General features: G+C 46.7%; 1 protein-coding gene across 1 annotated transcript in view; it reads left to right on the forward strand.

Moving 5' to 3' along the window:
- The window catches only part of MYO1E (myosin IE), a 221547-nt gene that overhangs the window by 168532 nt on the left and 26927 nt on the right, over window positions 1–26088 (forward strand). The window contains exons 17-23 of the mRNA XM_016192846.2: window positions 5326–5432; window positions 10134–10232; window positions 12560–12704; window positions 18660–18774; window positions 19549–19718; window positions 23088–23233; window positions 24505–24651. Of these exons, the coding sequence (XP_016048332.1) occupies window positions 5326–5432; window positions 10134–10232; window positions 12560–12704; window positions 18660–18774; window positions 19549–19718; window positions 23088–23233; window positions 24505–24651 (929 nt within the window). The remainder of the gene's footprint in view (window positions 1–5325; window positions 5433–10133; window positions 10233–12559; window positions 12705–18659; window positions 18775–19548; window positions 19719–23087; window positions 23234–24504; window positions 24652–26088) is intronic.

Genomic DNA, 26088 nt, shown 5'->3' on the forward strand with positions numbered 1-26088 from the left:
CTGGTTGGCCACCTGGTTGGCCGCCACAGCTCCTAGCACACCCGAACATCCCCAAAAGGGGGCAATGTTGAGCCCTCAGCTAGACAACATGAGGGTAAAAGGGGTTGGAATCTTCCAAGGAGGAGACAGTCTTCCCCTCCTCACCCTCCTTCTAGAGCATAAGCCCCACGGAGTCCAGACCACTTGGAAGTGAGTCACAGAAGCCATGGGGGCCTGGCCCTGCTGGATGTGAATGTGGGTCTTGTGACTGTCTGTCGGGGGGTGTATTTCTGCCCCATCCCCAAGGGAAGTGAGTGAGCATGAGTCAGAAGCTTTGCACAGACACTGACTCCAGGCTGGGAGGGCCACTTCTGCTCCCTGCCCTGAGGCTCTGCTCCTGTGCTCGGAACCAGAGCCACCCCTTCCTGCATGTGGCCTCCCTTATGAAGACTCTTTCCCACGCCTCAGACCCCTTGGTTTCCTCCAAGGATTCTGGAGGCTCCTCTGAGCAGGGAACTTCTCTTTGCTGTGATAGGATAGAGAAATTAAGAGGGGATAGGGAGATAGAGAAGGAGAGAAAAAGAGAGACCTGCAATACTTGCTTCACAACTCACAAAGCTTCTTCCCCACCTCCCGCAGCTGGGGAGCAGAGGCTTGAACCCCAGATCCTTGTACTTGGTAACAAGTGTGCTCAACCAAGTGTGCCACTGTCCAGCCCCTTCACCTGCTCTTCCCATTTTGAAAAAAATATTTTTTTTAGTGATTTAATAATGATTATCAAGGTTGTAAGATAACAGGGGTACAATTCCACACAGTTTCCACCACCAGAGTTCCGTATCCCATCCTCTCCATTGGAAGCTTCCCTATTCTTTATCCCTCTGGGAGTCTGGACCAGAAGTCTTCATGGGGTGCAGAAGGTGGGACGTCTGGCTTCTGTAATTGCTTCTCTGCTAGACGTGGACGTTGGCAGGTCAATCCAGAACCCCCAGCCTGTTTCTGTCTTTCCTTAGTGGGGTAGGGCTCTGGAGAGATGAGGCTTTGGGACACATGGGTGAGATCTTTAAAAAAAAAGGAAAGTAATTTCAGGGCTTCAGAAAAGCCTGGGTACAAGCAGCTTTGTAGTCGCTCCTGCCCCACAACGCCCACACCCAGCTTTGCTTCCTCTGTTGCAAAGCTCCTCGTTCTCAGGTGCAATCTACCTACGGCACCAGAAAAGGCTACATCAAAGTCACTTCTTCATTCAGAGCTGCTTTTTGCATAGGTCGAACGGCCTCTGCCCTCAGTGCCAACCAAGCATGGCAGAAAACGTTGTGTTCTGCACAGCTGAGCAGAGAGCATAACTGGTCATCAAGTGTCTTGCTCTGACTGTGTCCAGGTTTCTCAAGGGTTTCAGATCTCCCAGAGCCACGAGAGCCGAAGTGCTTAGCCTGACAGAGAGAGCACTGTCCCGGGCAAGCACATCTGCAGTGCTGACTTTGTAACTGTTTTTTCTGGTTGTGCTCTTCCCCTTCTCTGTTTTCTGTTAGAGGTTTTTCTCTCTCGCTGATTTGCTCAGAAGGCATGTTGACGTGTGTGGTCCGCCAGCTGCGCTGCTGGTGGTAACATGCTGACTTGGGCTCTGCTTCTGTTCCTCCAGACAGAGTGGCCAGGCACTCGTGATTTCAGATGTAGGATAAGCAATTTCAGCTGGGTTTATGTGACCCTTTTTTGTCTGTTTTGTTTTAATTTGGCACCAGAGAATGACCCAAGAGCCTTGCCCATGCTCAGTACCTAAAGCAGCCATTGTTTTTGAGTGAGTGAGGACAGAGAGACATCAGAGCAGGACTGCACCATCCCCGGACCTCCCTTCATATCTCCCATGGTGCTCCTGTGTGGTGCCTCAACTTCAACCCAGGGCCTCAAGTTCAGGGAGCCGTTCATTCCACCCTCTGAGCTGTCTCCCAGCCCTCTATGTAACTTTTTCTGCTTGAACTCACGCCGCGTCTGGGTACCCAATGCCTAAGGAGAAAGAGAAAAGTTGGGGGCCAGGTGGTGGCACACCTGGTTAAGCGCACATAACACTAAGTGCAAAGACCCACGCAAGAACCTGGGTTCGAGCCCCTGGCTCCCCATCTACAGAAGGGACGCTTCACAAGTGGCAAAGCAGGTCTGTAGTTATCTCTCTTTCTCTCTCCCTCTCTCTATCTCCCCCTCCTCTCAATTTCTCTTTGTCCTACCCAATAAAATGGGAAAAATTGGCCACCAGGAGCAGTGAGTTCTTAGCGCTGAGTCCCAGCGATAACCCTGAAGGCAAAAAAAAAAAAAAAGAAAGAAAGAGAAGCGTTACTATTGATGATTTTTAGTTCGATGGAGATATGAATAACCTACCGCTCTGAAAGGTTGAGAGCCTGCAGGCTTGTAAAAGGAGATATTCTGTAAGAAGGAAAATGAAGTTGCATCTGAAAGGGTTATAAGTTCAGAAAGGCTTAGGACTTTCCCATCCTGTAACTATGAGTTTCCATCACTTCATTTTATTTCTTTTTGAGCAGAGCACTGTTCAGCTCTGGCTGATAGTGGTGCCTGGGAACTCCAAGCCTCAGGCATGAAAGCTTGTTGCACAACCACTTCCTTCATCATTTAAGTGATTCCTCATGGGTTGGATTGTTAAGAGGTAGAGTACAATGTAAAAAAATATTATGCGTGGTCTGGGAGGTGGCGCAGTGGCTAAAACAGTAGGCTCTCAAACATGAGGTCTTGAGTTCAGTCCCCAGCAGCACAAGTACCAGAGAGATGTCTGGTTCTTTCTCTTTATCTTTCTCATCAATCAATAAATAAAATCTTAAGAAATAATATATATATATATATATATATATAATGAAAAAATGTTATGCATGTACAAACTATTGTATTCACTGTCAAATGTAAAACGTTAATTCCCCCAATAAAGGAAACAAAAGAGAGGGAGTACAAAAAAATGGTCAAGTATATATAACTACAGATAGACAGTTATAGAAATAATAGTCAACCCATATCTGTGATCTCGGGAGAATTAATGCAGTTTCCAGTGAAGAGAGAGGGGACACAGAACTCTGATGGTAGGAACAGTGTGGAATTGTACCCCTGTTATCTTATAATTTTTAAGTCAATATTAAATCACTAATAAAAAATTTAAAAAATGAATAAATATTAAAAGAATCAAATAAAATAAGGTGACTGGTGATTAAAAAAAGTAGAGTACAGATTATCTTGATAATTTTTCATTGCCAATAATCACACCCCCCAAAATTATTTTGTGATAATAATGTATTTGCAAATATAAATTCACTTAATTTATTGATAACTGACATGCTTCTTATTCCTCCTTAAAAAGAATTGTATGCCCCACCTGCAGGGGCGTCGCTTCACGGGCAGTGAAGCAGGTCTGCAGGTGTCTATCTTTCTCTCCCCCTCTCTGTCTTCCCCTCCTCTCTCCATTTCTCTCTGTCCTATCCTACAACAAAGGCAAAAACAAGGGCCACAAAATGGGGAAAATGGCCTCTAGGAGCAGTGGATTTGTGGTGCGAGCCTCAACAATAATACTGGAAGCAGAAAAAGAAATTGTATGTGTGTGGGGGTAGATAGCATAATGGTTATGCAAATAGACTCTCATGCCTGAGGCTCCGAAGTCCCAGGTTCATTCCCCCGCACCACCATTAGCCCGAGCTGAGCAGTGCTCTGTGAACATATACCGGGTCTCATTTGTCAATTGATTGGTTCTATTTATTTTAGCTATGCCAGGAAAACTCATTAAGAGTATTAAAATCATAGTGAGAGGTCAGAAAGATACACAGCAGTAGAGCACAGGACTTGACAAATAAAATTTAATTTCTGGGGAGTCAGGCGGTAGCGTAGCGGGTTAAGCGCACGTGGCGCAAAGTGCAAGGACCGTATAAGGATCCCAGTTTGAGCCCCCGGCTCCCCATCTGTAGGAGAGTCACTTCAGGTGAAGCAGGTCTCCAGGTGTCTATCTTTCTCTTCCCCTCTCTGTCTTCCCCTCCTTTCTACATTTCTTTCTGTCCTATCCAACAACAACGACATCAATAACTACAACAATAACTACAACAACAATGAAAAACAAGGGTTGGGGAGAATACAGGTCCTTGAAGGATGATAAATGACATAGTGGGGGTTGTATTGTTAAATGGGAAACTGGGCAATGTTATGCATGTACAAACTATTGTATTTACTGTTGAATGTAAAACATTAATTCCCCAATAAAGGAATAAATTTAAAAAAAGACAGAGAGTTGCAGAAGAATGTGTACCCAAAAGACTCAAAAAAGCTCAAAAAACGATTCAATGTGCTACTGTTACCATGAAAGAAAACAAACTGTGCCTTACATTGTGTGGCTGCAAAATATTTTTCAACCCAACAACAATAAGAGTGTCTTACTTAGAACATGGGCAAAGATTATTTACAATATGAAAATACAGAAGCAATTTGAAAGCCCACTGACAGGTGGTTGGACAAAGGATTATGGGATCTATATTCAATAGGATACTACTCTGCAAAAAACAAAAACAAAACCCATGAGAGTGTATCATTTAGGATTTGGGATAAAATTGATAGAACTGGAGGTGATAGTGGCACTGCAAAGGAGTAAAGAAATAAAGGACAAATACCAGAATGTTTTTAACTCAGATGTGGAATATGGAGAATGAAACCAAATCAACAACAACAACAACAAAAAAAAAAACAGTATTCAATAAGATTACTGATAAAATAATAAAAATAAAAAATTGACAAAGGACTAAAAAAAAAAGGGCAACAAAAGGGAAAATAAATATATATATATATATATATATATAAATAAAATTAAAAAATTCAATTTCTGGTACCACTATATGTCAGAGCTCAGTGGTGCTCTGGTCTCTCTCTTTCTCTCAAAGCTAATTAAAAAAAATCTTTTTTAAAACCATCTTACAAATCAGTGGAACTTGGGACAGGGCAGTGGTGCACCCAGTTAAGCACACATGCCACCATGCTCGAGGACCCGGGTTCAAGTTGTCCTCCAGGGGGACAACTTCACGCGTGATGAAGCAGTACTGCAGGCTTCTTTCTCTCCCTATCTCTCCTGGCCCTCTCAATTTCTCTCTATCCTATCAAGTCAAACAGAAAGAGAGAGAGAAAAAAAAAGAAAAAGGTGGGAGGAGGAAAATAAAATTTAAAGGTCAGTAGAACTTGCAGACTGCATGGTAGACTCAAACATTTAGGGACCGAGACTGACTGGTAGCTCTGCGTCTCCGCTCTGAGTGTTACGTCTCTCCTCTGAAAACGATTCTGCTGTCGGGTTCCTCGTCTCTCACTGCTGTCCTTGTCCCTTTCCAGAAACAAGCGAATGACCTCGTGAGCACCCTCATGAAGTGTACCCCTCACTACATCCGCTGCATAAAGCCCAACGAAACCAAGAAGCCCCGAGACTGGGAGGAAAGCAGGTATGCTGAAGTCTGTGAATCCCTCGGCCCAGGTTGGGGACCCCCACACAGACACACACACAGACACACACAGACACACACACACACACACACACACACACAGACACGCGCGCACACACACACAAGCACGCGCGCACACACACACAAGCACGCATGCACACAGACACACAGACACACGCACGCACACACACACAGACACACACACACACACAGACACGTGCACACACACACAGACACGTGCACACATACACAAGCACGCACACACACAGACACGCACACACAAGCACGCATGCACACATACACACACACACACACACAAGCACGCATGCACACATACACAGACACACACACACAGACACACGCACACACAAGCACGCATGCACACATACACACACACAGACACGCACACACACACAAGCACGCATGCACACAGACACACACACACACAGAGACACACATGCACGCACAGACACACACACGCACATGCACACACACACGCCCAGGCAGGCTGACGTGCCTTCAGATGTCCTTCAGGAGGACCTTATGCCTCCACTTTTTCAAAATGAGGCCTGTGGCTCCCTGCACCCCCTTCTCATCTCTTTCTAAGGGTTCACAGCACCGCTCAGTCCAGACTCAACTGTGATCTTGGCTACTCTGGGGACAGCTGGCGCGGGGGGGGGGGGGGGGGCAGGAAGAAATCTCTCAGACCATAGAGCCATGCTGCTTTCCAAATGGGCCTGAGACTCCTCCTGTGCGGACATTCTCAGAACATTCAGCTCCTGCCCAGCACCCCCAGGATGATTCAGAGAGAAGGGGGTCAGAGGCAAGGCCCAGAGAACTGTCTGCAAAGCCACTTACTCTGGGGGGGGCCTGCAGGAGCATGCAGAAGGTTCTGGAACTCTGTGTGGATTAGCTCCAGGAATCTGGGAGGGGAGAGGCCAACAGACAAACAGGGCCACCTCCCCCCATTGGCGTTTCAGGACTTGACCTCAGCAGGACGAGATGGGGTACTGGGTAGGAAGATAGACATGGGGTTCCAGATGTGAAAGCCCTCATCACAGGAGCCTGGAAAGAAGCAGGGGAGGTGAGATTTTGTCAGTCAGACATTTTCTTGGTGAAACTCAGGACTCGAACACACACAGTTGCACAACCGCTGACCACTTATTTCATTCAGAGGGAGACATGTTGCAACACTGAAGCATCCCCCAGTTGCCATAGCTCTTCACGTGTGTTGGCAGGACTTGAACCTGGGTTGCACACCCAGCCACGCAGGCACCCTACCTAGTGAACCAAGGTTATCACTGGGGCTCTGTGCCGGGACTACAAATCCACCACTCTCAGTAGCCATTTTCCCTCTTTTTTTGTTTTTATTTGTTTGTTTGCTTGCTCGCTTGTTCTTTTTTGTCTCCAGGGTTGTCACTGGGCTTGGTGCCAGCACTATGAATCCACTGCTCCTAGAGGCCATTTTCATATATATATATATATATATATATATATATATATATATATATATATATAATTTATTTATTTTCCTTTTTGCTGCCCTTGTTGTTTTTATCATTGTTGAGGTTATTATTGTTGTCATTGCTGTCATAGTTGTTGGATAGGACAGAGAGAAATGTAGAGAGGGGGGAGAGAAAGACAGACACCTGCAGACCTGCTTCACCGCCTATGAAGTGACTCCCCTGCAGGTGGGGAGCCGGGGGCTGGAACCAGGATCCTTACGCCGGTCCTTGAGTTTTGCGCCACGTGCGCTTAACCCTCTACGCTATAGCCCGACCCCCTCCATTTTTTTTATAGAATATGACAGAGGGAAATTGAGAGAGATGGGGAAGATATAGAGGGGGAGAGAAAGACAGACACCTGCAGACCTGCTTCACCACTTGTGAAGCTACTCCCCCAGCCCCTCCACCCCCCGCAGGTGGGGAACCGGGGGCTTAAACCGGGACCCTTGAGCTTGGTACTATGTGTGCTTAACCTGGTTTGCTACCACCACCCACCCTTGCTTCTTTCTTTCTATTTTACTGGATAGGACAGAGAAATTGAGATGGGAGGGGGATGGGGAGCTAGAGAGAAAGAGAATGAGAGACACCTGCAGACCTGCCTCCTTGCTTGTGAGGTGAGCTGGAACCCGGCTCTTTGCACATGATGGTGTGTGCTCAGCTGGCTGCCCCACCACCCTGCCCCTTATAGATTTTTTTTTTAAAGGATTTACATGTTGCTTTAAGCCAACATTCTTCCCTCCTACCAGCTCCCCTGCCCCAACCTGTCACTCACTGCACACATAATCTTGGGAGGTTTGTGATGGTTTGGTTTGGTTTGGGGTCATCTGTAGGGCTTCACTGTCTGGGGTTGACTTTTTCCAGATAGAAAAGGGAGAGAGGGAGAGGGAAAGGAGATCACAGCACCAAAAACTCCCTTCAGTGCAGTGGGGGCCAGGCTCAAAGCTGGTCTTGCATGTGGCAACTCACTGTCCATTCCATCTGAGCTATTCCACCAGCCCCCCTGCTGACGTCATCTTTAAGGGACGTGTCTCTTGCTGTGCACAGTGCGGATTGCACTGCGGAAAGTCCCCAGAATAGTGGAGTTTTGCAGCTGCTACTGGTCAGAAATCCCCAGCCTTGATGCCCCTTCCCCAAAGAAGAAAACAGAAAACTAAACTGATTCATCAGAAGATCAGAGAAATGAGAGATTTGGGCATGCCTGTTTTTTTGTTTTTTTTATAGATACAAAACAAAATTGAGAGGGGAAGAGGGAGAGGGAGAGAAAGACACACCCGTGGCACTGATTCACCATTTGTGAAGCTTCCCCTTTGCAAGTGAGGACCAGGGACTTGAACCTGGGTCCTTGCTCCTTGTGACATGTGTGTTCAGCTGGGTGTACCACCATCCAGCCCGGGGGCGTGTCTGTTTGACTCAGTCAATCCTCATAGATTTTTCCCTATGGTGGTATTCTCTGTTCTTTTTATTTATTTATTTATGTATTCCCTTTTGCTGCCCTTGTTGTTTTATTGTTGTAGTTATTATTGTTGTCATCGTCGTTGGATAGGACAAAGAGAAATGGAGAGAGGAGAGGAAGATAGAGAGAGGGAGAGAAAGACAGACACCTGCAGACCTGTTTCACTGCTTGTGAAGTGACTCCCCTGCAGGTGGGGAGCTGGGGGCTCGAACCGGGATCCTCACGCCAGTCCTTGCGCTTTGCGCCGCCTGCACTTAATCTGCTGTGCTACCTCACAACTCCCTGTTCTTTTCATTTTTTACTCATGTCCCTGTTTTGAATGGCACTGAGAAACTTGGCAACAAATGTTCATGTGAGCTGGCTCTCTTTTTTCTAATTTTTTATTTAATATTATCATTTTATCTACTTATCATTGGACAGAGACAGAGAGAAATTGAGAGGGGAGGGTCAGGTAGACAGGGAGAAAGACAGAGACACCTGCAGCACTGCTTCACCACTCATGAAGCTTTCCCCCTGCAGGTGGGAATCAGGGGCTTGAACCTGGTTCCTTGTGCACTGTAATGTGTGCGCTTAATCAAGTACACCACCGCCTGGTCCCCATGAGATGGTTCTAAGAAGTTTTAGGTGGGGACCAGGTGGTGATACACCTGGTTAAGCACATATTACAATGTATAAAGACCCAAGTTCAAGCCCCTCATCCCCACCTGCAGGAGGAGAGCTTCACAAGTGGTGAAGCAAGTCTGCAGCTGTCTCTCTATTTTCCCCATCCCTCTCAATTTCTGGCTGTCTCTGCCCAACAAATAAAATAAAGATAGTAAAAATTTATAAAGAAGTATGAGGCACTGGTTGGTGGGGTGTGTGTTTTGGGGGGGATAGGGTGGGGTGGGGTGTTTTGTGACCAGCAGAGTGGCAGCCTGGTTCAGGTTCTTTCTCTCCCCCTCTCTGTTTTCCCCTCCTCTTTCTATTTCTCTCTGTCCTATCCAACAACAATGACAATAATAACAACAATACTAATAACAACGATCAACAACAAGGGCAACAAAAGGGGAAAAAAATTCCTATCCACTTTCCAATATAGACAGCCAACTTTTCACTACTATAAAAAACAACTGGGTGGAGGGTGTGGGTGTTAGCACAAGCGAGTTAATACACGTGGTACAAAGTGCAAGGACCAGTGTAAGGATTCTGGTTCAAGCCCCTGGCTCCTCACCTGCAGGGGGTGTCTTCCCCTCCTCTCTCCATTTCTCTCTGTCTTATCCAACAACAACAACAGTAATGAAAACAAGAATAATAACAGCAGCAACAAGGGCAACAAAATGGGAAAAAAGTGGCCTCCAGAAGCAGTGGATTCATAGTGCAGGCACCAAGCCCCAGCCATAACCCTGGAGGCAAAATAATGAGAATTATTATTATTATTATTATTATTATTATTATTATTATTATGTGCATGTATTTATATGCACATCATGTCTCAGGAGAGAGCACAGCGGCTGAAGTTTTGGACTGTCGACCATAAGGTCATAACTTAACACCTGTTAAAGTCTGCTATGATCACTGTGTTTCACGACAAGTCGTTTATAAAATTAATGTTATTTAGCCTGAAAGGCCAGCTCAGACCCTGATTGCATCAGTTGTGGGTTTTTTTTGTTTGTTTGTTTGTTTTTTAATTTTACCAGCAGCTTGGGGTTCGGGGTTCGGTGAAAATTATTACCTAGTAAAACCAACTTCCCTTTCTCCTTCCAGGGTAAAACACCAAGTCGAATACCTGGGTCTAAAAGAAAACATTCGAGTGAGAAGAGCTGGTTATGCTTACCGGCGAATCTTCCAGAAGTTTCTACAGAGGTAAGAAGCTAGTGACTGTGGACACTGTGTTGTTTTTTTTAAATTTTAAATATTTATTTATTTATTCATTCCCTTTTGTTTCCCTTGTTGGTTTTATTGTTGTAGTTATTACTGTTGTTGTTATCGATGTCATCATTGTTGGCTTGAACAGAGAGAAATGGAGAGAGGAAGGAAAGACAGAGAGGGGGAAAGAAAGACAGACACCTGCAGACCTGCTTCACCACCTGTGAAGCGACTCCTCTGCAGGTGGGGACCTGGGGGCTCAAACCAGGATCCTTATGCTGGTCTGTGCGCTTTGCACCATGTGTGCTTAACCTGCTGCACTACTGCCCGACTCCCTGGACACTTGTTTTAAATAGGGTTAGAGAGAGAGAACCCTTTCTCTCCTGAACTTTTCTCTGTAGGATTTATTTTATTTAGAATCAATGAGATTGTACTATGGTAGCACACAGTACTTACATGCAAGAGGTCCCAAGTTCGATTCTTGGGCGGCACCAATAACGAGAGCTGAGTGTTGCTCTCGTCAGTAAAAAAGGAAAAAAGATGTATTTATTTCATGTGAGTTAGAGAAAGGCCCACATGAGAGAGAGAGAGAGAGAGAAAGAGAGAGAGAGAACCCAAAACCCTACTCTAGTACATGCAGTGTTAGGGATTGAACTGGAAGCCTCCAGCAGGCAAGTCCTGCACTCTGCTATCTGAGCTCTTTCTTTGGCTTTGATAGTCTTCTCATCGAAAGTCCTCAATTCACTGCCTTTGAATGTGTACCAGGACATCGGCTTTTTTTTTTTTCCTTTTTTTTTCTCCCTCTCACAACACTGCTTAGCTTTGGCTTATGGTGGTTTGGAGATTGAACCTGAAACTTGAGAGTCTCTTCACATAACCTGTCCGCTATCTTCTGTGCCCACTAATCAATTTCTGTGTCTATAGTTTGCCTGTTGGGTGGGGCTCTTGTATCTAAGGGCCACGTGTACTAGGGTGATACTCTGGCTTCTTTCAGATCTCTCCGTCGTGCTAAATAAAATCATCATTTCTGTAACTGGTCTGGGAACAGGAGTGACTTAGCAGTAGAGTGAGCATAGCACCCTAACAAAGAAAGCAGATGTAGAAATGTCAAATTGTGGAGTGACTGCCTCACTCCAGCCGCCTTCGTTTGCCACTGACAACTAAAGGGCTCATTGTGAGAGACTTTGTCTTCCTCAGACCAGCTGCTCATACTAGCAGTGAATGAGGGTCTCGACCTCAGCTGTTGGCCTTGGAGGCTGAAAGGCTCTTAGCCAAGGGATCCGAACCAAGCCAAGGGTTAGATGCCTCCTTGGCCTCTGCCCCATGAGGTGGCAGTAGTGAGCCTCCTGTCTGCTAGCTGGTAAAGCCAGCTGAGAATCCTGAGGTTGACAATCAAGTCTTTGCAAAACCTCACTTCTTTGCAAATACCCACTTAAAATTAAAAGGGAAAAAAAAACTGACTTTGACAATGTCCCCTGCAAAATGAGAGTGGAAAGAGAGCTTTCCAAGGAAAGCTATTCTTCATCCTGGACAAGAGAGAAGGCAGAAGAGACAGCTGAGGAAAACATTTGCTGATGGGGGAGATTGGGGTGGTTTTCAGTCCAAAATGCCAGCGGCTCAAGGCCTCTGGGGTCAGGACAGAGGGGATTGCCTCAGTGGGCCCTGGGAATGCCAGCTGTTCCCCATGCACTATCCAGAATGAACTTCACAGCTATAGGCTTTGTCTAGAAAAAAAATCATGCAGAGCAAGACATCGGCTGTGTTGTTTAAAAAGGGGGGGGGGGGGTCGGGCAGTAGCGCAGTGGGTTAAGCGCAGGTGGCGCAAAGCACAAGGACTGGCGTAAAGATCCCAGTTCGAGTCCCCGGCTCCCCACCTGCAGGGGAGTCGCTTCACAAGTGGTGAAGCAGGTCTGCAGGTGTCTGTCTTTCTCTCCCCCTCTGTCTTCCCCTCCTCTCTCCATTTCTCTCTGTCCTATCCAACAACGACGACATCAACAACAACATCAATAATGACTACAACAGTAAAACGGCAAGGGCAACAAAAGAGAATAAATAATAAATAAATATTTAAATGTATATATATATGGACAGAAAATGCAGCATCAGTAAGAGAGCAAGTGTGTGGGCAGCCCAAATGTCAATAGTTCACTGGGTTATGAAGCTCAGGGCACCAGGTGTGAAGCACTGAGAATTCCGTGGATGGTGGAGCAGTGCTGTGGTGTCTCTCATCTCTTTTCTGTCCGTGTGGGGGGGGGCAGTGTCCTGCGGAGCCAGGATGCCTGCAGCGGGTGACCCAGGGCCCCCGCGTGACGTGTCTCTCACAGGTACGCCATCCTCACCAAAGCCACCTGGCCCTCATGGAGGGGAGATGAGAAGCAGGGGGTGCTGCACCTGCTGCAGTCTGTCAACATGGATAGCGACCAGTTCCAGCTGGGCAGGAGCAAGGTGTTCATCAAGGCCCCGGAGTCGGTGAGTGCGCACCCACCTGCTACTGTCCCTCCTCCGGCTGTCTCAGTCGGCCGGTGCCTCTGATGTCAGAGGTCTTTTCCACGTGCTCCCTTCTCTCTTTCAGGACGTGGGGCCAGAAAAAAAAAAGGGGGCCAGGGAGGTGATGATGATGATGATGATGATGATGATGATGACAGGGAGATAACATAATGGTTATGGAAAAATCCTTTCATGCCTGTGGCACCAAAGGTCCCCAGGTTCAGTCCCTAGCACCACCATAAGCTAGAACTGAGCAGTACTCCGGTACAAAAAAAGCAAAAAAGTCATACTATTAATACCTGTTCTTTTCTGACTCACTGTCAGGAAAGCTCTTCCACACTCCTTGCAATCAGAGGCTTGTGTCTGTCTCATGTCCTTCGGTGCCCAGAGCCTCGTGCAGAAATGACTCATGGAAGGTGCTCAGTGGTTACTTAAAGTGTTTGCAGGGTCAAGCGGAAAGGGGACTTCTTTGTCCCACATCCTCACCTGGGTGGCAAGCTGGTCATTTGCACAGCAGTCCTAAGCTTCCTCCTTGAAGACAGAGCAGAGCTCAAGCATGGGGATTCCCAGGACTGGACTTAGAAGACCAGGAGGGGGAGTCTCGGTAAGAGGAGAAATCTGAAGGCTAGCGCATGATACGTTCATCCAGTAAGGATTAGCTTTCCCGAGCTTATATTTATGATCTCAAACTCGTTCAACCTCTACGGGATAGTACAGAGGATGCCAGAGATGGAACCAGGGTCAGCAATATGCCTTTCCACTGAGCCACTTCCCAGGCCCATTGCTTTTCAATTTTCAGAAAGAGAAAGGGAGACTAGAAGTCCACTCCACCATCCTGGCATTTCTTTTCTGCTCCTGTCCGTTCTCAGGGGTGAAACTCAGAGCCTCCTCCATGCTGGGCAGGTTCTACAGCTCAGCCACCTCTCTGACACCGAGCAGAACCTTTTTATCTGTCCCGAGAAGGGTGTGGACACTCTGAATCTAATATGAGGCGCAGAGTTTGAGCAGGCTCTTGGTTCTCTTGCCTGGCTAATGCCAGAGCTGTGGCACACAACGGTTACTTTTTTTTTTGCCTCTGGGGCTTGGTTCCTGCACCACAAATCCACTGCTCCTGGAGGCCATTTTTCCCATTTTGTTGCCCTTGTTGTTATTGTTGTTGTTATTGATATTGCTGTTGTTGGATAGGACAGAGAGAAATTGAGACAGGAGAAGAAGACAGGGAGAGGGAGAGAAAGACACCTGCAGACCTGCCTCACCGCCTGTGAAGCGACCCTTCTGCAGGTGGGGAGCCGGGGCCTTGAACCAGGATCCTTACGCAAGTCCTTGCACTTCTCGCCACAGGCGTTTAACCCAGTATGCTACTGCCCATCCCCCAGAACGGTTACTTTTTAATAAGCCGGAGGAACCGTTAGAGCCAACTATCCAAACAAGGCCCAGTCATATTCCTGAAAGTTCTGCAACAATCACAAGACTCCATTTCAAAAGTGTGTGGAGAACGTAGCAGAAATGGTGTTCCATTCAGGGCAGGTCATGGAGACACTGTGGATAGTAACAGAAACGCTAGATTTTGGCAAATTCTGGTCGCAGGGCTATTTTTTTTTCTCCCCCACCCACTCCCTACCCTGTAGCTACTGTTCTACCTGCCTCGTAGGATAAACCGGAGACGGGAACAGAGAGGCCGAAAGGCTTCATGAACAAGGCTGAGGAGACACCTAAGCCTGCTCTCCTCGGCAGACTCAGCTTGTGGAAAGTTTGCAGTAGCATTTTCTACTTGGAGTTATTTGCAGGCTCACAGCCGTTCTATTTCCAAATATGAAAATGAAAACGTTGTTTCACCCACCATTTAGCAAGCCACAGAGCAGTTCCTGTTGCTTCTAAAATGGGACGGGGTGGCTTCTCTCAGCAGCCCCCGACTTGTGTGTTTCTTGTTTCTTGACTCAATGCGTTTTCTCAAACTTCCCCCCACCCCTTTCTTTCTGAGTGTGTTGGACTTTGGGGTTCTGTTTCCAAAATCACAGATTGATTTTTGGCTTTTCTTTTCTTTGTCTTCTTCCCAGTTTTTTTATTTCCATAACGTGACTCCTTCCCTCCCCTCCCCTCATCTTTCTAGACACACACACACACACAGAGTCACCTTCACTTTGACCTTCACCCTCCCGACGTTCATTCAACTGTCTTGCCCTGGCATTGCAAATAATTCTTTGAAAAGTTGGTTTTTGAAAAAAAATCACTTTGTGATTTGACCTTAACTAAAGTTTTTTAAATTTTATTTATTTACAAAAATAAATGTTTTTTTAATTTTTTAAATTATTTATTTTCCCTTTTGTTGCCCTTGTTGTTTTATTCTTGATGTTGTTGATGTTGTTGTTACATAGGAAAGAGAGAAATGGACAGAGGAGGGAAAGAGAGTTGGGGAGAAAAAGACACCTGCAGACCTGCTTCACCGCTTGTGAAGCAACCCCCCTGCAGGTGGGGAGCCTGGGGCTGGAACTGGGATCCTTAAGCTGGCCCTCCACGCCATGTGCGCTTAGCCTGCTGCGCTACCACCCGACCCCCAATAAATAAAATATTTTATTTATAAATAAGAGAGAAATTGAGAGGGGAGAGAGAGCTAGAGAGGGAAAGAGGCAGGGAGATACCTCAGCCCTGCTTCAGCACTCATGAAGCTTTCCCCCTGCAAGTGGGAATCAGGGGCTTGAACCTGGATCCTTGCACACTGTAATGTGTGCTCAACCAGATGTGCCACCTCCTGTCCCCACATTTATAGTAAATATGCTGAACATACAAAATAACCCCAGTCTTGAAGAAGCCACATTTGCAATCCAGCACCAAAGGGTTAAGTTTGTTTTATTTGTTTTATGTATCCCTGGCCAGCCCCCCACACACACACCCCTTCTGTCTCTCTCTTTCTCTCCCTCTCTGTCTCTTTTTCTCTTTCTTTCTCTCTCTGTCTCTTAAACCACCCCCACTTCTAAGCTTTGACACAGTAACTAAAACCCAACTGATCTTTGAACTGGTCTGTCAGAAGTTGGGACATGGTTTTCCTTCCTTCTTGCTGAGTCACCAGAGTCCTCTCTCTAATGCTCCCAAAATAGTCCTGGGGAGCAAGAAAACAAGACTGGCTCAGAACCCAGCACATGAGATGAGCATCAGCAGACATCCTGACAATGGGCTACCGCCGGGCTCGGATTCTAAGCCCTGATTTGCCAGCCACACACGTTCTTTTGTTTAGAAATCTGCTCTTAGCTGTGCAGAGGGCAGTGAAGTGGCCCCATCCTTGGCTTGCAAAGATTGAGAAAAAAAATTTTTTTTTCTGTGCAATTGGGGCTGCAAGAAGGAAGAAGATGAATGACAGGAGTGAGATGTGACTTCTGAGTATTGTACCACATAAACAGAGACGACGCGCGAAACCCAGCTGCCTTCACAGCAGCTGTGCTCGTTTTGTTTCAGTGACTGCTTGTCATCTTTGGTTTTCACTGGTCTTTTTTTATTTATTTTTTTCCCTCAAGAGTCCTGTGAACCACCTCCTAGGTGAATGGGACAGTCTTCCCTTTACCTTGTGAGTCGATCCAATGCAGATTCAGAGAGTGAGGCGTCTGTTGCTGGGGTAGGGTGTGGTGAGGGTGAAAGGGCGAGCGTGAAAGACCCTCCCCCCCCCCCCCCCCCCCCCCCGTCCACTTTCCGGCCTCATCCAGTCTTGCTTCTGAGTTTCTCATTTGTAAACAGAGAGAGCAAGTGAGTTACCCACTAAGTGCTCAAGGGTTGAACAAAACAGTGTTCCCAGATCGTCCAGACACCACAGCCCTCACCCTCAGCCCAGGGCTCCTCTGAATGGGGCGAGACATTCACCTGTAAGTGTGTTCACGTGGCCCGAGCCTCACAACCCACCAGTATCTGGTGTGGGCTCCTAAATGCAGCAGTCACAGCCTCTCTCACCGCACCCACATCCAAATGCGACAGCTGAAGTCCAGCTCCAAGCCCTGTGGTTATTACTCTCCGTCCCAGTGGCTCCCTGGAGAATTCTGTGAGGCAGGATGGAGCTGAAAGTAGGGCAGCCCTCTTTCCACAGCAGCATCCTCTCTGCTCCTGCAAAAGATTCTCCTGGAAGATTCTCGTAAGAGCCTGGATGGTGGGGAGAGCACACACATGTGTGAAGACCCAGGTTCAAGCCCCCAGTCCCCACCTCCAAAGAGGAAGCTTCTAAGAGTGCTAAACTGTCCAGCAGAGAAGCAATTAGAAAAGCCAGAACTCCCACCTTCTGCACCCCAGAAAGAATTTTGATCCATACTACCAGAGAAGGGGAAATGTTAAGGGAAGATGACCAGAGGGCTCTGAACTCCAACTCCATCAGGACCCAGTGAGAGAAGAAGGAAAAAAGGAGGACATTCAGAAGTAGTAACAGGTCTAAGCGTGAGTTAGAAAGAAAAAGAAGGGTTAAGGACAGGTGGTGCAAAGCGCAAGGATCGGTGTAAGAACCCCAGTTTGAGGGGAGTCGCTTCACAGGCGCTGAAGCAGGTCTACAGGTGTCTGTCTTTCTTTCCCCTCTCTGTCTTTCCCTCCTCTCTCCATTTCTCTCTCTGTCCTATCCAACAACGAACAACATCAACAATGGCAATAATAATAACCACAACGAGGCTACAACAACAAGGGCAACTAAAGGGGGAAAAAATGGCCTCCAGGAGCGGTGGATTCATGGTGCAGGCACTGAGCCCCAGCAATCACCCTGGAGGCAAAAAAAAAAAAAAAAACAAAGAGGCAGGGGAGGATGACTACCATTATAGTGGAACTTCCAGCACTAATCCTGTCGGCAAAGGAAGGAAGGAAGTTAGATGCAGTGCCAAACAGTGGTCTTCATCAGCTCATCGGACCGACATTAGCTTTATGTAATCAATCACAGAGGGAACTGGTAGGTAAATGTTGGATGCCTCACTTGATTTTCACAGGACTGCGAGCAGAGCAGGGCAGACATCTTTACTCAGACTCACCTGAGTGCAGGTACACGGCTGTCTCCCACTGTGCTAGGAAGGGAGGGAGGGGGAAAAGACAACAGAAACTCGGCACGTCCTGGGAGACGGCTCTACTGAGAGCTCTAGGCTTGCATGCCTGACGCCACCTGGTTCGTCACGTTTCTGCATGGTGCTCTGGCTTCTCTCTCTCTTCCTCTCTCTGACTCTCTCCTGTGAAACCATCTCATGAGAAATAAATAAAATCACAGTCAGGGAGGTGGAACAAGTGGACTCTCAAACATGAGGTCCCGAGTTCAGTTCCTGGCCGCACATGTACCAGAGTGATGTCTGGCTCTCTCTCTCTCTCTCTCTCTCCTGTCATTTCTCATAAATAAGTAAATAAAATCTCTTTTTGATTAAGAGAAATAAAACCAGGTAATAGCACCAGCGATAGTGCAATACACTTTCATGCCTGAGGCACAAAGGGTCCTGGGTTTAATCCCAGGCACAACCACAAACCAGAATTGAGCAAGGCTCTGGTAAAATAACAACAAGCAGGGAGTCGGGTGGTAGCTCAGCGGGTTACTCGCACGTGGCGCAAAGCGCAAGGACTGGAGTAAGGGTCTCGGTTCGAGCTCCCGGCTCCCCACCTGCAGGGGAGTCGCTTCACAGGTGGTGAAGCAGGTCTGCAGGTGTCTATCTTTCTCTTCCCCTCCTCTCTCCATTTCTCTCTGTCCTATCCAACAACAACAACATCAATAACAACAATAATAATCACTACAACAATAAAACAAGGGCAACAAAAGGAAATAAATAAATAAATAGTGGTCACAATGAGCATGCTCTCATCACAGTCCTTCACCTTGTTTCATGCGTCTGAGAAGCTACATTCTGTGTGTCTCCTTCACTAGAATGACTGTCCCTAAAGTAACTCCCTTAGTGTGGCTTGGGTCTTGGAATTGGCTCACACTTGTTTCTTCTGCATTCCCAGCTATTTCTTCTAGAAGAAATGAGAGAGAGGAAGTATGACGGGTATGCTCGCGTGATACAGAAAACCTGGAGGAAATTTATAGCCCGGAAGAAATATGTGCAAATGAGAGAAGAAGGTATTTGCTCGTGTCATTTCATGCGTCTGACAGAACCCAAGTCTAACTGAGTTTAGACAAAGACCCATGTTTATTTAACTTGGCATAAAATGTTGTGTGTTAAAAATTCTGCATTCACGGGCAGGGGGGAGATAGCATAATGGTTATGCAAACGGACTCTCATGCCTGAGGCTCCTAAGTCCCAGGTTCAATCCCCCCCACACCACCATAAGCCAGAGCTGAGCAGTGCTCTGGTGTTTCTCTCTGTCTCTGTCTCTCTGTATCTCTCTCAAAAATAAAATAAATAAAAATATTTTTTTAAAAAAGAATGTTTAAAAAATAATGAAAAAAAAAACTTAACTTTAAAAAACAAATTCTGGTGGTCCGGGAGGTGGCACAGTGGATAAAGCATCAGACTCTCAAGCATGAGGTTCTGAGTTCAATCCCCGGCAGCACATGTACCAGAGTGGTGTCTGGCTCTCTCTTCCTATGTTTCTCATTAATAAATAAATAAAATCTAAAAAAAAAACAAAACAAATTCTGCATTCACTCCTTGTTTCCCTGTGTGTTCCCGCTGTTGTTAGTGTGTTTGTTTACGAGAGAGAAGCTGGGGAGAGAATGACCCAGAGCATCACTCTGGCACATGCATTGCTGGGGTTGAACTCAGGACCTTGTGCTGAGAGTTCAACGGTTTACCCACTATGCCACCTCCCAGGTCGTGCCTACACTAAGTCTCTCGGTCCTTTCTGGGGGAAACTTACTCTTTTCACTTCTCTGCCTTTTTGGCAACTGCAGCCTCAGATATTCTGTTGAACAAGAAGGAGAGGCGGAGAAACAGCATCAACCGGAACTTCATTGGGGACTACATCGGGATGGAGGACCACCCGGAACTCCAGCAGTTTGTGGGCAAGCGGGAGAAAATTGATTTTGCAGATACGGTGACCAAGTACGACAGGAGGTTCAAGGTACGTGCCTCGGAGAATGAGCATATGCCTTGGGTTTCTTTTATGATTGCTATTTTTATTGTTATTTTATTTATTAACTTATTCCATAGAGACGGAGAGAAATTGAGAGAGGAAGGGGAGGTAGGGAGGGAAAAAGAGAGACACCTGCAATCCTGCTTCACCGCTGGGGAAGCTTCTTCTCTCTGCAGGTGGGGACCGGGGCCTTGAACCAGGGTCCTTACACATTGAAACGTACAATCAACCAGGTGTGCCCCCGTCTAGCCTTGGATTCATAACTCCTAATTTTTGTTTGCTTGTTACTAAAATAGGTCATGTTTATTTTACAAGACATAGATAAGCTGAAAGGAACATAACTATATCCAGAAACAATCTGTTAACATTTTTTTGTGTTTTTTTTTAGAACATTTTTATGTGGACATAAAATTAATAATATAAAAATGAACTTTGACCCTATCCGCCACTGCACTAAAAGAGGCTTTTGTGTTGTGATCTATTGCACTCTCCTTGCCTCTCTGTATCTTTAAAAAAAAGAAGACAAGTGTTCCAGGCAGTGGTGTAGTGGATAAAGCATTGTACTCTTAAACATGAGGTCCTGAGTTCGATCCCCAGCAGCACATGTACCAAAGTGATGTCTTATTCTTTCTCTCTCTCCTATCCCTCTTATTAAGAAATAGATAACATCAGGAGTCGGGCGGTAGCGCAGTGGGTTAAAAGCCGGTGGCGCCAAGCACAAGGACCAGCATAAGGTTCCCAATTCGAGCCCCCGGCTCTCTACCTGCAGGGGAGTCACTTCACAGTCGGTGAAGCAGGTCTGCAGGTGTCTCTCTTTTTCTCTCCCTTTCTGTCTTCCCCTCCTCTCTCCATTTCTCTCTGTCCTATCCAACAACAATGACAGCAATAAAAAGCAATAATAATAACTACAACAATGATATAAAAACAAGCAGGGCAACAAAAGGGAGAAAAAAAATTGTCATAGCTACATGTTACTCCCTTTAACAGAAGCTTCACTATATATATTTTTTTTTATTTAATAATGATTGACAAGACTGTAGGATAAGAGAGGTACAATTCCACACACTTCCCACCACCAGAGTTCTGCATCCCATCCTCTCCATTGGAAGGTTCTTTATTTTTCTGTTGTTGTTGTAGTTGTTATTGTTGTTGTTGATGTCGTCATTGTTAGATAGGACAGAGAGAAATGGAGAAAGGAGGGGAAGACAGAGAGGAAGAGAGAAAGACAGACACCTGCAGACCTGCTTCACCACTTGTGAAGTGACTCCCCTGCAGGTGGGGAGCCGGGGGCTCGAACCGGGATCCTTACGCCAGTCCTTGTGCTTTGTGCCATGTGCGCTTAACCCGCTGTGCTACTGCCCTGCTCCCTGGAAGGGTCCCTATTCTTTATCCCTCTGGGAGCATGGACTCGGGATCATTATGGGGTGCAGAAGGTGGGAGGTCTGGCTTCTAGAATTGCTTTTCCACTGAACATGGGTGTTAGCAGGTCGATCCATATCCCCAGCCTGTCTTTCCCTAGTTGGGCGGGGCTCTGGAGAGGTGAGGTTCCAGGACACATTGGTGAAGTCATCTGCCCAGTGAAGTCAGGTTGGCGTCATGAAAGCATCTGCAACTTGGTGGCTGAAAAAGCATCAAGATATAAAGCAGAACAAATTGTTAAATAAAAAGGAACCTATTTTTAACTGATTCCTCATGAATTCTTTCTTAGTGTGGTTTGGGGCCGTTTTTTTTTTTTTTTTTTTTCTTTTCTCCTCCAGATCATAAAATAAGAATGCAGTAAGCGCCCTTTTCATATCTTTTCTGCATTTGTCTCCTGGTTGTTTTAGAGTAAACAGAAATGAAATTATATCACTGGAAGACTCAGAATAGGGACCAGGCAGTGAGCACGCACGTTACCATGCACAAGGACACAGGCTCAAGCCCCTGGCCCCCACTTGCAAGGGGGAAGCTTCATGAGCAGTGAAGCGGAGCGGCGAGTGTCTCTCTTTATCTCTCTCCTTCTCTATCTCCCCTCTCAGTTTCTCTGTCCTATCAAAGGAAAATGGAAGGAAAGAAGGCAGGAGGATGGGAGGGAGGAAGGGAGAGAGGGAAAGAAGCAATGAATTTGTTGTGCAGGCACCAAGCCCCAGCGATAACCTCAGTGGCCATTAAAAAAAAAAAAAAGGAAAGAAAGCAAGCTTGAAAATAGCAAGTATTATTTCAAAGTGTCCTACCCAGCTTCCCTGAATGAATGACTAAGCTCTAGCCACTGTAGGATCTGGACCCACTAAACACTTTTTGTCTGTTTTTTTGTTTGTTTGTTTGCTCATTTGGTCAGGAAAACAGTTAATGAAATAATCATCCCTATCAAGTTAACAAGAAGGATGATATTTTGCTGACATGAAATCATTGCTCGCGACCTGATTGAGGTGTCAGCTGCCCTGGTAGGAAGTTCTCATACAAACTTAGTAAACTTAGTGCCCGGGCACTAGGAGTGTTCAGATAGAAGATGACCCCGGGGGCCGGGTGGTAGCACAGCGGGTTAAGCACACGTGGCACAAAGCTCAAGGACCGGCTTAAGGATCCCGGTTCGAGCCCCCGGCTCCCCACCTGCAGGGAAGTCGCTTCACAAGCGGTGAAGCAGATCTGCAGGTGTCTGTCTTTCTCTCCCCCTCTCTGTCTTCCCCTCCTCTCTCCATTTCTCTCTGTTCTATCCAACAACAGCAACAGCAATAACAACAATAATAATAACCACAACAACGATAAAACAACAAGGGCAACAAAAAGGGGAAAAAAATAGAAAAAAAAAAAGATGATTCCATAACCCGTATCATCGATGTAAAGATTAGCACAGAAATGAAAGTCCAAACATTTGAATAAATGCAAATTACATGGACTCACAAAAGATAGCTGTGCAGAGGAGGGGCCCTGTTTCAGAAGCCTGCTGTGAAGCAGGTGTCGATCATGCTGGGACTGACGGTTTACACCTCTTTCCCTGACACGGGAAGTCAGTGTCCAGGAGGCCACCATCTTTTATTTTTTGATAGGACAGAGAGAAATTGAGAGTGGAGGGGGAGATAGAGAGCGGGAGAGAAAAGGAGATACCTGCAGTATGGCTTCACTGCTCATGAAGCTTCTCTGCAGGTAGGGAGCGGGGGCTTGAACCCAGGTCCTTGTGCATGGTGGCATGAATACTAGAGAGAGTCGGTTATCAGCAGCCTCAGATATGCCGTGAGCAGTGTCCGCTCAGGGAACTTGGCTAAACAAACGGGCTCGTAAAGATTTGCCACCCCAGGACAGTCCTTCCCTTGGGTGGCAGATGTCAACCGGGTGGACGCTTGTCCCTGCACCACCCTCCTAGGACCCCTCTTGTTCCAGGGTGTGAAGCGAGACCTGCTTCTGACTCCCAAGTGCTTGTACCTGATTGGACGAGAAAAGGTCAAACAGGGCCCAGACAAAGGCCTCGTGAAAGAAGTGCTGAAGCGGAGGATCGAAATGGAGAGGATCTTGTCCGTGTCCCTCAGGTGAGTGACAGGTGGGCCGGGGGGGGGGGGGGGGAGGGTCCCTGTCTCTCCTTTAAGATGCAGTTTGGACTCCCCAGTGATCACAATCATGATGACGGGGACTAGGCTAGAAGTGGACCTCCCCTGTGACCATGCAATTCCTCTCCTGGGGATATATCCTAAGGAACCTAACACACCCATCCAAAAAGATGTGTGTAGGAGCCAGGTGGTAACACAGCGGGTTAAACATACATGGCACAAAGCACAAGGACTGCCATAAGGATCCCGGTTCAAGCCCCTGGCTCCCCAGTTGCAGGGGGTTCACTTTACAAGCCGTGAAGCAGGTCTGCAGGTGTCTATCTTTCTTTCCCCCTCTCTGTCTTCCCCATTTATCTTGATTTCTCTCTGTCCTGTCCAACAACAGCAATAACAAAAACAACAACAAAAGGGAAAAAATGTTTCCTTGTGCTTGGTAATATGTGCACTTAGCTGGGCACAGAAGGAGTTCTGGCTTCTCTGCTGGACATGGATGTTAGCTGGTCGGTCCATCCCACCAACTTAAGTCCTCCTCCACCACCCACACTGGGTCCTTAACGTCCTCTCCACTTGTTCCTGTCTCTCCCACCCGGCTAAGTCCTTCATTTAGCTATGGCACTCTGTTTTCCCTCCTTTTCCTCTACTCTCTCTCTCTCTCTCTCTCTCTCTCTCTCTCTCTCACCAGAGTACTGTTCAGCTCTGACTTAATGGTGATTCTACTATGCTATTTCCCTGCCCGGAATGTTTTTTTTTTGATACAGATAAAATCATCCTTAAATTACTGATTTGAACATCTTTATCTGAGAGGAATTTCTGTCATGGTCTTGGTAAACTATCAGTTTGCTTTGAAAGCAGATCTTAGCAATGTCATTCATTCTGGGATTCCTTGTTGTGTTTGGGCTTAAAGAGTATTTGTTACTGGGCCAGGGCAGTGGCGCTCCTGGTTAAATGCACACATTATAGTGCACAAGGTCGAAGGTTCAACCCTCTGGTCCCCACCTGCAAGAGGAAAGCTTCATAAGTGCTGGTCAGGTCTGCAGGTGTCTCTCTGTCTCTCTGTATATCCCTCTGCTTTCTCAGTTTCTCTCTATCCAATAATAAATAAATGGAAAAAAAAATAAGTATCATTAAAGAGGCTGCAGCAACCCAGTGCCGACTCAGGCCAGCCAGAGTGGGGAAAATCTCAGGATCGAAGTGCAGTCCTCAGTGCACAACTCTCTCTCTCTCTATCTCTCTCTCTCTCTCTCTCTCTGCAGCACCATGCAGGATGACTTTTTTATTCTTCACGAGCAAGAATATGACAGCTTGCTGGAGTCCATCTTCAAAACGGAATTCTTAAGCCTCTTAGCAAAACGTTACGAGGAGAAAACCCAGCAGCAACTACCTCTGAAATTTAGCAACACGTAAGTAGGAATCTGGGGCCAGGACATCTGAGCCAAGCTCAAGGGGACCTCGCCCTCAATGCTGGAGGGGAGGGGACTCCTGCAGACTCAGCTGTGGGGACCCACAACTCTGCTAGTCTGGGCAAAACCCAGCCTTGGTGAACCTCTAGTCCCTCACACCCCTGGGTGCCCCCAAGCCCACAGAAGGCGGTCGAGGTGGTCATCACAGACTTGGGAAGGATCACATTCACATTCCTGTGAGGCCACAGCTCCCCAGCTTGACGCATCATTTGAACACAGTTCTCTAAAGTGCGGGGCTGAGGGGGCGAATTCCCTGCATCACCGAGAGGAGAATAATATTTGATTCAGCAGATGAAAGTAGAATGAGAGTCAGAGCAGAGAACGTGGCTGGGCTGGGAGCTAGGTTGTCCCCCCAAATAGATTCAAGAAAAAAAGTTACTGGTGGGTCACTGGGGACTTGGGACAGCAGGTGCTGAGTTTTCGTGTGCCTGTCACTTCCTTTAGCAACGCCGTCTCCTGACCCCAGAGTCTCACATACCCCGAGGGAGCTCTTTGCTTGCTGTCCTTCAAGTCCCATCTGTGACAGGGAGGCTGTTTTGCCCTGCTCTTAGGAACGGCAGGAAAGCCTTTGCTTTGCAGAAGAGACACCCCACCTCACCCCACCCCACAGCACCACCACTAACGTGCCGCTGGGTCGCCGTGAAATGGCTGCCCATGGCAAAGTGAGTTCCTTCTAGCTCTCCTCTCCTCTTGCTGTTTTGTTTCTGTTCTTAATCTTTTTTTCCTTTTTTTTTTTTTTTAATGCTACCAGCATTACCATAGGGCTTGGTATCCACACTGTGAGTCCACCACTCCCATAGCATCTCTCTCTCTCTCTCTCTTTCTCTTTCTATTTTATTTGATAGAACAGAGCAAAATTGAGAGAGGAGGAGAGACAGAGAGAGAGAGAGAACCCTGCAGGTGGGAAGCGGTGACTCAAACCCAGGTCCCCTGTACATGGTAACATTTTTAAAATTCTTTACCGTTCATACATAAAATGTAGTGAGAAATTTTGGTTACTGTTGTTTCTAAATCTGTATAAAGCCCACCATTAAAACTGCAACATCAGGGGAGTCGCTTGACAGATGGTGAGGCAGGTCTGCAGGTGTCTGTCTTTCTCACCCCCTCTCTGTCTTCCTCTCCTCTCTCCATTTCTCTCTGTCCTATCCAACAATGACAATATCATTAACAAAAGCAACAAGGACAACAAAAGAGAAAATAAATAAATATAATAAAAAAAATTTTTTAACTGCAACATGAGGAGGGCAGGAGGTAGCGCACCTGGTTTAACACACAAGTTATAGTGAGCAAAGACCCGGGTTCAAGCCCCTGGCCCCCATCTGCAGAGGAAAAACTTCATAAGTAGTGAAGCAGGGCTGCAGGGGTCTCTCTCTTCCC

The sequence above is a fragment of the Erinaceus europaeus genome, chromosome 16 (assembly GCF_950295315.1).
Source record: "Erinaceus europaeus chromosome 16, mEriEur2.1, whole genome shotgun sequence".
Lineage (NCBI taxonomy): Eukaryota > Metazoa > Chordata > Mammalia > Eulipotyphla > Erinaceidae > Erinaceus > Erinaceus europaeus.